The sequence below is a fragment of the Scyliorhinus torazame genome, chromosome 2 (assembly GCF_047496885.1).
Source record: "Scyliorhinus torazame isolate Kashiwa2021f chromosome 2, sScyTor2.1, whole genome shotgun sequence".
NCBI classification, from domain to species: Eukaryota; Metazoa; Chordata; class Chondrichthyes; order Carcharhiniformes; family Scyliorhinidae; genus Scyliorhinus; species Scyliorhinus torazame.
In genome coordinates this window covers 161,339,946-161,356,623 of record NC_092708.1, presented here as the reverse complement: position 1 = coordinate 161,356,623, position 16,678 = coordinate 161,339,946, and the positions used below count along the sequence as shown (strand labels likewise).

The 16,678-nt window shown below is 45.9% G+C and overlaps 1 protein-coding gene across 1 annotated transcript in view; it reads right to left on the bottom strand.

Annotated features, from left to right (window-relative positions):
• Positions 1-1,046, bottom strand: part of plcl1 (phospholipase C like 1) — a 597,498-nt gene extending 596,452 nt beyond the window's left edge. The window contains exon 1 of the mRNA XM_072478951.1: positions 341-1,046. Coding sequence (XP_072335052.1) covers positions 341-637 — 297 coding nt within the window. The 5' untranslated portion in view covers positions 638-1,046. The remainder of the gene's footprint in view (positions 1-340) is intronic.
• Positions 1,047-16,678: the final 15,632 nt, after the last annotated feature.

Below are 16,678 nucleotides of genomic sequence, written 5' to 3'. Positions count from 1 at the left end.
ACACCAAATTCGAAATCTCTGTCACGATATCTACGCAGAACATGGATTTGAGACCACTTTGTCGGCGGAGTTAAAAGTGTTTATTCACCTTCAATAGCAAGTTCACAGCAATATTTCCAGCTGTCCCAAACAAGATTACCCGCTCAGAAATACTGGGTGACTTTATTTTAAAAGCAATGGCTCAAAAACTGTCTTGGAGGGAAAAATATACTTATACAGCGCTTTATTACAGGCGCGCATCTTGCGTATCGCTCAAAGCACTTCTTGCCAAGTTGCTTTTGTAGTTGATTAATTATCATGTAGGCAGATGCATGCACCTCGCAGGATTTCAATGACATACCTTAATGATGCTACTCCTGCGGGGTGTAGCTTTGGCAGCCTCGATGAGACAAGCTTCCACATCCCCTGTTGCTCCTCCGGACGCTGATCCCCCGGGACTGAAACGATCTCCGGCCGCTGAAAGGGCGCTTCTCCTCCTGCTGCCCTTTCCGCCCGCCACCACTCCCCCAGCAGCTTCCAAATCGCCTTCCTCCGTTGTGCCCCAAGCTTTGTGGGAATCTCCAACTTGCTCTGGCTCCCAAAGTACTTCAGAACCATGAAGTCCACTCTCCTTCCGACCTTCCGCCATTTTGTGCATAAATTATAGGGAACAAACCAAAACTGCAAGTATTTTTTTGTATTCTCAACAAAGTCTTCCAGCGGCAGTGTTGCCAGACGAGACTCCCATAGCTGTCAGATCACAACACACTTCGGAGAAGGACTCAGAGCTTGAAAAGGAGGCACGGTTCCATGTGTCAGTGTGAAGTCTAATCAAATCTGCAATAACTTAAATGTATATTGTTTTAATTGCGATGATAAAACGGGAAGTTTGCAGAATACTCGCTCTGATGCATAGCACTGCCCACTCACTTTTCTTCTATTTCTCGGTGTAAGCCGCCAACGACAGCTTGAAAATCCGTCGGCTGCTCCTGCGATTGACGCCACCTTCCACCAATCAGTGTGGCAAAGTTTCGTCTGGTAACCAATCAGCAGCGAATGTGGGAGAGTGCCGAACAAACCTAGAGGAAAGGATGAGGCTCAACTCGTGAAACAACATTACTAATTGTCATCGGCTTCAGAAAAAAATGATTCCCAAAAGTTCCACAAAGTAAAATTGTTCAGTATTTTAATTCGGGCGGCATGTGTCTTACCTTTGAAACAAATATATACTTTGTCTAAATATATTCATTCTAAATGATATACAATGTGATTAGCACAGTTTCACGCATAAGAGTTTTGGTGGTTAAGAAGATTCTTTATTTCAATCAAATTATCACCGAAAATGTTTTTGGGAGGTGGGAATAAGTTGCTGCACAGCTTGCAACATTTATTTTACCTGGGGAGTGAAGTAGCAACGTTTAGTTACTCAGCCTCAGAAAATACAGCAAATTCCATCAATCCTCTTGTTCGCTCTACCAATTGCTCAATGCCATTCAATCATTTGTTGCGTTTATTTTGCAAAAAGTTCTGTGGCCATGCATCAGAGCGACTTCTAGAGTCATGCTAATCTTTAGTCTAACTAAATCCCCCTTTCTCTATTTCCTGTCAGCCAGTGTTTGCAGAACGTGATTTTATCAGACGCACGATCGCCCTCTAGCGTAAACATTAATATTTGGAAATGTTAAATGTTTCGCTATGTAAGAAACATGCTCAGTCTTTCCGAAATCAGCTGTTGAAACAAATATTTTTGGTATGTAATGCTAACTTGTGCATTACTGTAATTAAAAAATCGTGAACGTTATTTATTTTATGTCACCGGTTTGGGTCTCATCTCTTGGCAAGCTTGACAAAGGTTTAATAAATACGAAAAAAACTGCCCGAATATTTTCCCACGGTTAATTAAATGTTTTGATTATTTATATATTCAACCAGGATATATAAACCAGTGCTAATATGTTTTTTACGTCGCAGTAAATTTAGCTACATTATTCAAATGCAGTATTGGAGTGTTTAATTGCAAATACAAGTTTGTTTCGGAAAACTGAAAATTATTCTTATTTTTCTAATCCAGTTAGTTATACTGAGTCATTCGTTTGGAATTTGGGCTTCTGATTCGCAATCCGAGAAAGTAGATTTCAGAAATTCAGTAAAGCTAAACTACACTTTAGTCTTTAAAGATGTTACCTTAAATGGACAGGTTGCCACGACTTCACAGCGTAGCCATACAGTGTCAAAAGCCCGACTTGTAAATGAAGCGGTAGCTTTATGTTTGTTTAATTCGGACATGGAGAAGTTAAAATAGCTTGATCTCGTGTTCAAATGCAATCTTCGTAATTTCAAGGTCTGCTTGATAAGGAGAGTTGCCAGGTTATCTTTTACAGTAAATTCACGCAAGGTCAAAGATGGTGTAAAGAGGTTTATCCAACACAACGTGTGGTACATAAATAGAAGATCAAAGGGAACTGGCATAATCTCATTTCAATTCCTTCAGCTGTGTGGTCAAACACTTGATTCTGGATTCAGACTACATTTTAACAACCATGTTGATGCCAAGCTAAACTGCTTTGCGGGGCACTGCAGTAATGGCGTAATTATACCCATACTGTTTAAAATGTCAAACATTTCGAATTGTAAGTTTTGGCAACAAACAAACGAAGATGGCAGATTGTGTAACTTCTCCCTGTATTACACATTCGCATTTGTTCGCCGCCTTCAAGTGATTTCATAATACATGCATTTACCGACATCTGTCGATGGGATTTGGATGCTCAAACTTGTGGCCAGGTCACCATATTCGCTACAAGATACAAAATATATGTAATCTTGATGAAAGAAAAGAAAATTGTTTTGAAAATAGGCTTGAGGTACTGCAAAGAGTCGTGAACACAGCCCAGTCCATCACCCAATACCCCCTCCTATCCATTGACTCTGTCTACACCTGGCTTGGGAAAGTGGGCAGCATAATCAAAGACCCCTCCCACTCGGGTTATTCTCTCTTTCAACCGCTTCCATCAGACAGAAGATACAAAATCTGAGAACATGTGCTAAAAGATTCAAAAGCAGCTTCTTTCCCACAGTTACCAGACTCCTGAATGACCCTCTTATGGACTGAACTGATCTCTCCACGCATCTTCACTACTGAGTAGCACTACACTCTATGCTGCACCCAATGTCTATGTATTTACATTGTGTATTTATCATAGGTCCTCTGTTTTCCATGTATGAAAATACATTTCTGGATGGTATGCAGAACATTACTTCTCACTGTACCTTGGTACACGTGACAATAAATCTAAATCTAAATCTTAAAACTTGCAGTAATCAAGACCAATACACTGCTGCCAGAACAACTTCAAAAAGGTTTTGCAATTGAACTGTTCTGCAAAGCAAGCCTGCTCGAAACACTCTCACAGGGTGGTGACAATCTGCAAACTGAAGTATTCTGTTTCTGACAATGTGCTCCAATTTATTTAAAAGAACAAATTTCTTCAAGAGTAAAATGGCTCCATTTTACCAGAATTGATACATCAGGAAACCTGGGGAGGGAAAAGAATCAACAAATTTCTATATATTGGATTCTGCACTCAGACTCTTGCGTATTTATGTTCTGTTGCATGTCATTTCTGAAGACAGCTTCTGGACGCTTAATAAAACTTTGGCTCATGGCCAACCTCTTGTAATGTCTCCTTGTATGCCAATAGCTGCCAATTCATTTCAATTGCCATTTCAGCAGATTTATTACAATGAAGGCTGAATGCATTTGATTGTTTCTCCCCCACCCAAGCTTACCAAAATTGCACATTTCAACCCTCATTAGCAGCCGGCACTTTCCATTTTGTCAAAACGGCCAAATACCAGCATGAGTAACTCCTTTCAGTAAAGGAAAAGAAAAATTGGAAGAGAAAGTGGTGATATTGCTGCACCATCACACTATTAGATATGTCTCAGTCTGCACTGCTGACCTCAAATCCTTCACTTACGCTGCTGGTATAACCCAAACAGAGTGTTAAAAAAAAATGATAGTAATGCAATACATTTGAACATTTTTTCCAGAACTTGTGGTATCTCGGCCACAATAATATTTCTCCAATCTTGGGTTGAAAAAGAGTTTACCACTGTCCCACAATAACTATCCAGTTACCCTTAATAGAAGTGAATGGCCAGTTAATACTGGATGGGTTCCTGAACCTGTGAAAACAAACTCTTTTGTGGGAAGTTTGGCAAGAAGTTAATGTCAGAGAGAAGCTGTAGGGCTAGTAAAGAAAACATATAGTTATATAAACAAAATGTGTCTTGAAATTATGCTGAAAAATAGCATGGCTGATTCTCCAATTTGTTGTGCCTGACAAGGAATGACACTTGTAGGAGCATTGGTCCAGATGTTGTGATTTTCCTTTCATTAATTTAAATGCATAAAAAATTAGGGGATGCATTTAGGTAAGGCAAAAAGTGCAGAGGATACCAGAAGTCTGGAGAGGGATTTGGATAGGTTAAGTGAATGGGCTATGGCCTGGCAGATGAAATGCAATGTTGACAAATGTGAGGTTATCCATTTTGGTAGGAATAACAGCAAAAGCGATTATTATTTAAATGATAAAATATTAAAACATGCTGCAGGTCCGGGTGCGGCGATGACCAGCTGAGTCGCACGTTTCGGCAGCTCCCTGTGAAACGGACTTTTGGGCTCTTGATAGGAGCCCCAACGGCAATTTTAACGGCTGAAAACACCGTGCGGTAAACCAGAAGGGTGTTCCCCCTGGACACGGATGGAAAAAGGAGAGGAAAGTGGCCGGATTGCAGCGGATCCTTTGGAACAACGGCAAGGAAGGCAAGCAGAAACCAAGATGGCGTCGGAAGGTGGCAGTTTCATATGGGGCCCTGAACAACAAGAGTTTTTGAAACGCTGCGTGGAGGAGATAAAAAAGGAAATGAAGAAAGAGTTGTTGGCCCCGATATTACAGGCGATTGAAGGGCTGAAAGAGGAACAAAAGACCCAGGAGCAGGAGCTTCGGGTCGTGAAGGCGAAAGCAGCAGAGAATGAAAACGATATACAGGGCCTGGTGGTGAAGTCGGAGATACAGGAGGCACACCAGAAACGATCTGTGGAGAGGTTGGAGGCACTGGAAAATAACGCAAGGAGGAACAACTTGAGGATTCTTGGCCTTACTGAAGGTGTGGAGGGGGCGGACGTCGGGGCATATGTGAGCACGATGCTGCACTCGTTAATGGGAGTGGAGGCCCCGACGGGTCCGTTGGAGGTGGAGGGAGCATACCGAGTTATGGTGCGAGGATCGAGAGCAGGAGAAGCTCCCAGAGCCATAGTGGTGAGATTTCTCCGTTTTAAGGATAGAGAAATGGTCCTTAGATGGGCGAAGAAAACTCGGTGTAGTAAATGGGAGAACGCGGTGATCCGCGTCTATCAAGATTGGAGTGCGGAGGTGGCGAGAAGGAGGGCGAGCTTTAATCGGGCCAAAGCGGTACTTCACAAAAAAAAGATAAAGTTTGGAATGCTGCAACCGGCAAGACTGTGGGTCACATATCAAGGGAGGCACCACTACTTTGAGACGGCGGATGAAGCGTGGACTTTTATTGTAGAAGAAAAATTGGAATGATTGGACTACGAAAATGAACGTTTGGACAAAGTGGTGGGACGAGTGGGGGGGGGCGAAGAGGGATTGTATGATTAATCCTGCGGTATGGTAACTTTTCTTTCTCCCACAGGTGGTGATGGGGGGAGGTGGGGAGGGAGAGGAGATGGGGCGTTGGCCATGGGAGGCGGGGCCGAGGGAGAGGCGCGGGCTTGGTTCCCGCGCTATGATAATTATGGCGGGAATAGAGAAGCAGGAAGGAGGGGGCGCCGCACGGGGCGAGCCGTGACCACGGGGGAAGCCGAGGTCAGCCAGAATTTGCTGACTTCTGGGAGCAACATGGGGGGAGTAATTACGCTAGCGGGGGGTCTAGCGGGGGGGGGGGGGGGGAATTACTGGGTTGCTGCTGCTGGGGAAAGGGGGGAGTGGGTACGGGAAAGGATGGGCGGGGGGGGCACCGTCTGGGAGAAATACAGCTGCGTGGGAACTGGGCGAGAAGCTGGAAAAAGATGATGGCTAACCGGCAAGGGGGGGGGGGTGGGAAGCCCCCCAACTCGGCTGATCACGTGGAACGTGAGGGGGCTTAACGGGCCGATAAAGAGGGCACGAGTACTCGCACACCTTAAGAAACTTAAAGCAGATGTGGTCATGTTACAGGAAACGCACCTGAAACTGATAGATCAGGTTAGGTTGCGCAAAGGATGGGTAGGGCAGGTGTTCCATTCGGGGCTGGATGCGAAAAACAGGGGGGTGGCTATATTAATGGGGAAGCGGGTAATGTTCGAGGCAAAGACTATAGTGGCGGATAACGGGGGCAGATACGTGATGGTGAGTGGCAAATTACAGGGAGAGATGGTGGTGTTGGTAAACGTGTATGCCCCGAATTGGGACGATGCCAATTTTATGAGGCGAATGCTAGGACGCATCCCAGACCTAGAGACCGGAAAGCTGATAATGGGGGGAGACTTTAACACGGTGTTGGAACCAAGGCTGGATAGGTTGAAGTCCAGGACTGGTAGGAGGCCGGCAGCAGCCAAGGTGCTTAAGGATTTTATGGAGCAGATGGGAGGGGTGGACCCGTGGAGATTCAGTAGACCTAGGAGTAAGGAGTTCTCGTTTTTCTCCTATGTCCATAAAGTCTATTCACGCATAGACTTTTTTGTGTTGGGTAGGGCATTGATCCCGAGGGTGAGGGGAACGGAATATACGGCTATAGCCATTTCGGATCATGCCCCACACTGGGTAGACTTGGAGATAGGGGAGGAAACAAGAGGGCGTCCACCCTGGAGAATGGACATGGGACTAATGGCGGATGAGGGGGTGTGCTTAAGGGTGAGGGGATGCATTGAAAAGTACTTGGAACTCAATGACAATGGGGAGGTTCAGGTGGGAGTGGTCTGGGAGGCGTTGAAGGCGGTGGTTAGGGGAGAGCTGATATCAATAAGGACACATAAAGGGAAGCAGGAGAGTAAGGAACGGGAGCGGTTGTTGCAAGAACATTTGAGGGTGGACAGACAGTATGCGGAAGCACCGGAGGAGGGACTGTATAGGGAAAGGCAAAGGCTGCATGTGGAATTTGACTTGCTGACCACAGGCACTGCAGAGGCACAATGGAGGAAGGCGCAGGGTGTACAGTATGAATATGGAGAGAAGGCGAGCAGATTGCTGGCACACCAATTGAGGAAAAGGGGAGCAGCGAGGGAAATAGGGGGGGTGAGAGACGAAGATGGAGAGACGGAGCGGGGAGCGGAGAGAGTGAATGAAGTGTTTAAGACATTTTATAAAAAATTGTATGAAGCTCAACCCCCGGATGGGAGGGAGAGAATGATGGAGTTTTTGGATCGGCTGGAAATTCCCAAGGTGGAAGAGCAGGAAAGGATGGGATTGGGAGCACAGATCACGGTAGAAGAAGTGGTGAAAGGAATTAGGAACATGCAGACGGGAAAGGCTCCGGGACCGGACGGATTCCCAGTTGAATTTTACAGAAAATATTTGGACTTGCTCGCCCCGCTACTGACGAGGACCTTTAACGAGGCAAAGGAAAGGGGACAACTGCCCCCGACTATGTCAGAAGCAACAATATCGCTTCTTTTAAAGAAGGAAAAGGATCCGCTACAATGCGGGTCCTACAGACCAATCTCCCTCCTCAATGTAGATGCCAAGGTCTTGGCCAAGGTAATGGCAATGAGAATAGAGGAATGGGTCCCGGGGGTGGTTCATGAGGACCAAACTGGGTTTGTGAAGGGGAGACAGCTGAACACGAACATACGGAGGTTGTTAGGGGTAATGATGATGGCCCCACCAGAGGGTGAAACGGAGATAGTAGTGGCGATGGATGCCGAGAAAGCATTTGATAGAGTGGAGTGGGATTATCTGTGGGAGGTGTTGAGGAGATTTGGGTTCGGAGAGGGGTATGTTAGATGGGTGCAGCTGTTGTATAGGGCCCCAGTGGCGAGTGTGGTCACGAATGGACGGGGATCGGCATATTTTCGGCTCCATAGAGGGACAAGGCAGGGATGTCCTCTGTCCCCATTACTGTTTGCACTGGCGATTGAGCCCCTGGCGATAGCGCTGAGAGGTTCCAAGGGATGGAGGGGAATACTTAGGGGAGGAGAAGAACACCGGGTATCTTTATATGCGGATGATCTGCTACTATATGTGGCGGATCCAGCGGAGGGGATGCCAGAAATAATGCGGATACTTGGGGAGTTTGGGGATTTTTCAGGGTATAAATTGAACATGGGGAAGAGTGAGCTGTTTGTGGTGCATCCAGGGGAGCAGAGTAGGGAAATAGAAGACCTACCGTTGAGGAAGGTAACAAGAGACTTTCGTTACCTGGGGATCCAGATAGCTAAGAATTGGGGCACATTGCACAGGCTAAATTTGACGCGGTTGGTGGAACAGATGGAGGAAGATTTCAAGAGATGGGATATGGTAGCATTGTCAATGGCAGGGAGGGTGCAGGCGGTTAAGATGGTGGTCCTCCCGAGATTCCTCTTTGTGTTTCAGTGTCTCCCGGTGGTGATCACGAAGGCTTTTTTCAAAAGGATAGAAAAGAGTATCATGGGTTTTGTTTGGGCCAGGAAGACTCCGAGAGTGAGGAAGGGATTCTTACAGCGTAGTAGGGATAGGGGGGGGCTGGCACTACCGAGCCTAAGTGAGTATTATTGGGCCACTAATATTTCAATGGTGAGTAAGTGGATGGGAGAGGAGGAAGGAGCGGCGTGGAAGAGATTAGAGAGGGCGTCCTGTAGGGGGACCAGCCTGCAGGCTATGGTGACAGCCCCATTGCCGTTCTCACCAAGGAACTATACCACGAGTCCGGTGGTGGTAGCTACACTGAAGATTTGGGGACAGTGGAGACGACATAGGGGAAAGACCGGAGCACTGGGGGGGTCCCCGATAAGAAACAACCATAGGTTTGCCCCGGGGGGAATGGATGGGGGATATGGAATGTGGCAAAGAGCAGGTATAACGCAATTGAAAGATCTATTTGTGGATGGGAAGTTTGCGAGTCTGGGAGCGCTGACCGAGAAATATGGGTTGCCCCAAGGGAATGCATTCAGGTACATGCAATTGAGGGCTTTTGCGAGGCAACAGGTGAGGGAATTCCCGCAGCTCCCGACACAAGAGGTGCAGGACAGAGTCATCTCAAAGAAATGGGTGGGGGACGGTAAGGTGTCGGATATATATAGGGAAATGAGAGACGAAGGGGAGACTATGATGGACGAACTAAAAGGGAAATGGGAAGAAGAGCTAGGGGAGGAGATTGAGGAGGGGATGTGGGCAGATGCCCTAAACAGGGTAAACTCGTCGTCCTCGTGCGCCAGGCTAAGCCTGATTCAGTTCAAGGTATTACACAGGGCACATATGACTGGAACACGGCTCAGTAAATTTTTTGGGGTGGAGGATAGGTGTGCGAGGTGCTCGAGAAGCCCAGCGAATCATACCCATATGTTTTGGTCATGCCCGGCACTACAGGGGTTTTGGATGGGGGTGACAAAGGTGCTTTCGAAAGTAGTAGGAGTCCGGGTCGAACCAAGCTGGGGGTTGGCTATATTTGGGGTTGCACAAGAGCCGGGAGTGCAGGAGGCGAAAGAGGCCGATGTTTTGGCCTTTGCGTCCCTAGTAGCCCGGCGCAGAATATTGCTAATGTGGAAAGAAGCCAAGCCCCCGGGGGTGGAGACCTGGATAAATGATATGGCGGGGTTCATAAAGTTGGAGCGGATTAAGTTCGTCCTAAGGGGGTCGGCTCAAGGGTTTACTAGGCGGTGGCAACCGTTCGTCGAATATCTTGCGGAAAGATAGATAGGGGAGAACAAAGAAGGCAGCAGCAGCGGCCCAGGACTTGGGGGGGGGGGGGGAGGGATGGGGGGTGGTGTGGCCTGAGACAAGGCAGTTGCCAATTAGGGCTAGCTTTTTTTGTTTTTTTTTTGTTATTTAATATTTATTTATTTGTTGTTGTTTTTGTTTAAATTTTAAAAGGTCATTATTATCTGTATTGTTACAATGTTGTGTAAAAGATGCACAATGTACTGTGTTGGTTGACCAAAAATTTTCAATAAAATATTGTTTAAAAAAAAAAACATGCTGCAGTGCAGAGAGACCTGGGTGTGCTAGCGCATGAGTCGCAAAAAGTTGGTTTACAGGTGCAACAGGTGATTAAGAAGGCAAATGGAATTTTGTCCTTCATTGTTAGAGGGATGGAGTTTAAGACTAGGGAGGTTATGCTGCAATTGTATAAGGTGTTAGTGAGGCCACACCTGGAGTATTGTGTTCAGTTTTGGTCTCCTTACCTGAGAAAGGACGTACTGGTGCTGGAGGGTGTGCAGAGGAGATTCACTAGGTTAATCCCAGAGTTGAGGGGGTTGGATTACGAGGAGAGGTTGAGTAGACTGGAATTGTACTCGTTGGAATTTAGAAGGATGCGCGGGGATCTTATAGAAACATATAAAGCTATGAAGGGAATAGATAGGATCGATGCGGGCAAGTTGTTTCCACTGTCGGGTGAAAGCAGAACTGGGGGGCATAGCCTCAAAATAAGGGGAAGTAGATTTAGGACTGAGCTTAGGAGGAAATTCTTCATCCAAAGGGTTGTGAATCTATGGAATTCCTTGCCCAGTGAAGCAGTTGAGGCTCCTTCATTAAATGTTTTTAAGATAAAGATAGATAGTTTTTTGAAGAATAAAGGGATTAAGGGTTATGGTGTTCGGGCCGGAAAGTGGAGCTGAGTCCACAAAAGATCAGCCATGATCTCATTGAATGGCGGAGCAGGCTCGAGGGGCCAGATGGCCTACTCCTGCTCCTAGTTCTTATGTTCTTATGTTCAGTTAAGAAAGGCATCATCCAGCTACTCCTGCAAGTGCCGTTCCGAAGACGAAATGCTTAACCGGAATATCAGCCCTATATTGTCTGACATTTATAAAAATAAAAACAGAAATTGCTGGAAATACTCAGCAAATCTGGCAGCATCTGTGGAGAGAGAAACAGAGTTAATATTTTGAATTGAATATGACTTCTTCAGTACTGAAGGAATGAAGGCAGATCTATGTGATTAGTTTTGTGCCGTTGGAGGGAGAGAACAAAATGGGAAGGTCTAGGTTAAAGGGTAGAAGAGATTAAATGACAAAGATGTCATGAAACAAAAGGCAAGGGGGCATATGGTTGTATTAAAGAAACAAAGCATTTGTCCAGAGTGAGTATGAATGGCAGAATAGTGAACAGCCTTGTCCGAAAGTTAAAGCACGAAAATGAAACATTCAAACCGGCACATGGGAAAACTGCAGAGCCAAAATGGGGGACAGAGTTGATGGTCTGAAATTATTTAACTCAATGTTGAGTGCAGAAGGCTGTAAATGCGGCTAATTAGATGAGGAACGGTTCCTCGAGCTTGCATTATGCTTCACTGGAACATTGCAGCACGCCGAGGTCAGAAATGTGAGCATAAGAGCAAAATGGTGAATTAAAATGGCAATAAACCAGAAGCTGGGGCTCATGCCTGCTGCCTGAGCAAAGGTGTTCTGGAAAGTCCTACCCAATCTGCACTTGTTCTTCCCAATGTAGAGGAAACAGCATTGGAAGCAGTACGTTACAAAGTAATTGTACTCAGTTAGCCAATTTCAGCCACAATAGCGTTTACCCTTGGTAGGTAGAAGTGAACTGCCATATACAGTATACTAATTGAAAGAAGTGTAAGTTAATTAATGCTTTACCTGGAACCCGGAAGGAGTGTTTGGGGCCTTGGACGGTGAGGAAAGAGGAGGTAAAAGGGCAGGTGTTTTTGCTCCTGCGATTGCATGGGCAGATGCCATAGGAGGGGATGAGGTGTTGGAATGGTTGAGGAATGGACCAGGGTGTCACAGAGCAAAAAGCCCTGCGGAATGCTGATAAGGAAGGGAAGGAGAAGTTGTGTTTGTTGCTGGCATCATGCTGGAGGTAGTGAAAAAGCAGAGAATTATCTTTTGAATGCAGAAGTTGGTGGTGTGGAAAATGAGGACAAAGGGAATACTTTTGTGATTTGGGGAGGGAGGGAAAGGGGTGAGAGCAGAAGGGCAGGAAATGTGTCGGACATGGTTGAGAGTTCTGTGAACCACAGTGGGAGGGAATTCTCGGGGAGGAAAAAGGAAACATGTCAGAAGCGCTGTTGTGGAAGGTTGCTTCATCAGAACCGACATGACAGTGATGTAGAAACTGGGAGAATGGAATGCCATCCTCACTTGGGGGCAGATTAGGAGGAAATGATAGCTATACGATCCGGTAAGCTTATAATGAATATTGGTTGACAGTCAATGGCAGAGGAGAGGTGGAGACAGAGTTTTTGAGGAAGCAAAGTGTCAGGGTTGGATGATAAGAAGGTGAGAAAAAGAAAGATGATTAATTGGAAGCAAAGTTAATGAAGATTTCCATTTCTGGGCGAGAGCAGGAAACAACAGTGATACAGTTATCAATGTACCAGAAAAAGAGTTAGGAGAGGGGAGCCTGAGTAGGTCTGGAACAAGGAAAGTTACGCATGTCCCAGAAAAAGACAGACATAATTTAGGACCCAAGCAGATTTTATGACTAAATGGGATGAGTTAAAGGAGAAGTTGTTCAGCCAGATGGTGGAGAGTGGAAGTGGTTGAAAACAGTTTGGGCCTCTGTTCAAGGAAGAAGTGGAGCACAATCAGAGTGCCCTGGTGGCAGATGCATGTATAGATAGGTTGGACATCCATAGTGAAGAGGAGACAGGGCCAGCATTCTGTTGTATTCGTGTTGTATTGACATTGAATGTCTGAAGAGTCACGGATACAGCCGGGAAGAGACGGGCAAAGGGAGATAAAATAGAGTCCAGTTAGGAAATAATAAGTTCAATAGGACAGGAACAGGCCGAAATGATGGGTCGGTCAGGACAGTCTTGACTTATTGATTTTGGGAAAGAAGTAGAAGTGCTTATTTCAAGGTTGAGACTATGAGATGGGAAGCTGCGGAAAGAAGATTTACAGAGATGAGGTCAGTGACAGCCCTGGAAACAATAGCTTGATGCTTAGTGGTAGGGTCATGGTCCAGTAAGAGGTAGGAAGATGTATCTAAGAGTTGACGCTAAGGCTCCACAAGGTAGTTGGTATGCCAGATAACATCAGCACTGCCCTTGTCAGCAGGTTTGATAACAATGGTGGAATTAGACAAAGATCAAAGATCAAAGAACAAAGAAAAGTACAGCACAGGAACAGGCCCTTCGGCCCTCCGGGCCTTTGCCAATCATGATGCACTAACTAAAAAAAAACTCTGCCCTTATTTGGTCCATATCCCTCTATTTAAATATCTCCCACTTTCTATGATTTTACCTTTGACAAAGGGTCATCTGGACTTGAAATGTTAGCTCTTTTCGCTCCTTACAGATGCTGCCAGACCTGCTGAGATTTTCCAGCATTTTATCTATTGGTTTCCCTCTATTTCCTCCCTATTCATGTACCCATCCAGATGCCTCTTAAATGTTGCTAATGTACCTGCTTCCACATCCTCTGGCAACATGTTCCAGGCACCCGCCACTCTCCGCGTGAAAAACATACACTGCAGATCACCCTTAAACTTTCCCCCTCTCACCTTGAACCTTTGCTGCCTTGTAATTGACACTTCCACCCTTGGAAAACGCCTCTGACTATCCACCCTGTCTATGCCTCTCATAAATATGTAGACCTCTATCAGATCTCCCCTCAGCCTCTGTCTTTCCAGTGAAAATAATCCTAGTTTATTCAATCTCTCCTCATAGCCTACACCCTCGAGACCGGCAACATCTTGCACTTCTTTGCATTCGCTCCAAAGCTTCCACGTCCTTCTGATAATGTGGTGACCAGAACTGCACACAGTACTCTAAATGAGGCCTCACCAAGGTTTTATACAGCTGCAACATGATTTCCCAACTCCTATGCTCAATGCCCCAGCTGATGAAGGCAAGCATGCCATATGGCTTCTTAATCACCTTGGCCGCCTGTGTTGCCACTTTTAGGGAACTGTGGACCTGCACGCCCAGATCCCTCTGTATGTTAATAATAATCTTTATTGTCACAGGTAGGCTAACATTGCAATAAAGTTAATGTACCTAAGGGTTCTGCCATTTACAATATAATTCATACCTAGATTTGATCCTCTAAAATGCATCACCTCGCATTTGTCCGGATTAAACTCCATCTGCTATTTCTGTGCCCAAATCTCCAATCTGGCTATATCCTGTTGTATCCTCTGGCAATCCTCGGCACTATCCGCCAATCTTTGTGTCATCCGCAGACTTACTAATCAGACCACCCACATTCTCCTGCAGATCATTTATATATACTACAAACAACAGAGGTCCCAGCATTGATCCCTGCAGGACACCACTAGCTACAGATCTCCATTCTGAAAAATATCCTTCCACCGCTACTCTCTGTCTTCTATAACCAAGCCAGTTCTGTATCCATCTCGCCAGCCCACCCCGAATCCTATGTGATTTTTGCTTTTATACCAGTCAAACCTTGTCAAACGCCTTACTAAACATAGAACATAGAAAATAGAATGATGTTCGGCACGGGCTTGGAGGGCCGAAGGGCCTGTTCCTGTGCTGTACATTTCTTTGTTCTTTGTTCTTTGATACAGCGCAGTACAGGCCCTTCGGCCCACGATGTTGCACCGAAACAAAAGCCATCTAACCTACACTATGCCATTATCATCCATATGTTTATCCAATAAACTTTTAAATGCCCTCAATGTTGGCGAGTTCACTACTGTAGCAGGTAGGGCATTCCACGGCCTCACTACTCTTTGCGTAAAGAACCTACCTCTGACCTCTGTCCTATATCTATTACCCCTCAGTTTAAAGCTATGTCCCCTCGTGCCAGCCATTTCCATCCGCGGGAGAAGGCTCTCACTGTCCACCCTATCTAACCCCCTGATCATTTTGTATGCCTCTATTAAGTCTCCTCTTAACCTTCTTCTCTCCAACGAAAACAACCTCAAGTCCATCAGCCTTTCCTCATAAGATTTTCCCTCCATACCAGGCAACATCCTGGTAAATCTCCTCTGCACCCGCTCCAAAGCCACCACGTCCTTCCTATAATGCGGTGACCAGAACTGTACGCAATACTCCAAATGCGGCCGTACCAGAGTTCTGTACAGCTGCAACATGACCTCCTGACTCCGGAACTCAATCCCTCTACCAATAAAGGCCAACACTCCATAGGCCTTCTTCACAACCCTATCAACCTGGGTGGCAACTTTCATGGATCTATGTACATGGACACCTAGATCCCTCTGCTCATCCACACTTCCAAGAACTTTACCATTAGCCAAATATTCCGCATTCCTGTTATTCCTTCCAAAGTGAATCACCTCACACTTCCCTACATTAAACTCCATTTGCCACCTCTCAGCCCAGCTCTGCAGCTTATCTATATCCCTCTGTAACCTGCTACATCCTTCCACACTATCGACAACACCACCGACTTTAGTATCAGCTGCAAATTTACTCACCCACCCTTCTGCGCCTTCCTCTAGGTCATTGATAAAAATGACAAACAGCAACAGCCCCAGAACAGATCCTTGTGGTACTCCACTTGTAACTGAACTCCATTCTGAACATTTCCGATCAACCACCACCCTCTGTCTTCTTTCAGCTAGCCAATTTCTGATCCACATCTCTAAATCACCCTCAATCCCCAGCCTCCGTATTTTCTGCAATAGCCTACCGTGGGGAACCTTATCAAACGCTTTGCTGAAATCCATATACTCCACATCAACTGCTCTACCCTTGTCTACCTGTTCAGTCACCTTCTCAAAGAACTCGATAAGGTTTGTGAGGCATGACCTAACCTTCACAAAGCCATGCTGACTATCCCTGATCATTAAAGTCCATTTAAAATACATTCATACCTCTTTCCTCACCAAGTTTCTGTCACCTCTTCAAAAAACTCAATCAAGTTGGTGAGACATCTCGTACAAATCTAAAAACGTACTCTCTAAAGCTTTTCAAAATAGGGCCATGAAATGTCTTCAGCAATCTTATAGAGGTCTATGAAATAATGAGGGGCAAGGGGCTGTAGCCACCTAAATTGGCCAACTCCCGATTTAAAATGGCGAACGGCAAAGGCTGAAGGGAAATTCAGCCAACACAGGCAGAAGCCAGCAGGTGCAGGTTTGCTGTGTATTTAACTCTGCAAAAGCCCAGACAGCATCAATACCATCAGCATGATAATGTAGCAGCCATCTACATACAAATGAGCAATCCCCGGGAACAATAGCAACATTTGGGATACACAAAACTAAGCCAGACTCCCCGGCGCCAGCAGGAGCCAACACAAAAGAGGTGAACGAACACTTCAAGACCGCCCATCAATCAGGGAACGGCTCCAGTATTGGAGAAATCGAACCAAGCGATTGGAAAGAAGTCCAATCACCTAGAACCAGGTACAGGGTCCGCCCCGAAAGGCGGGATGCCCCTGGGGACTATAAAGTTAAGCCCCCAAGTTCAACTCACTCTCTTCTTCCTGCCCGGGTCACCCAACAACGCAAACCAACCTTGACCGTGACCGGTGCAGTGACCGCCGAAAGACCGTTAGTCTTAATTCAACGCTCGCTACGAGATAGGCGCTCCTAGCTAC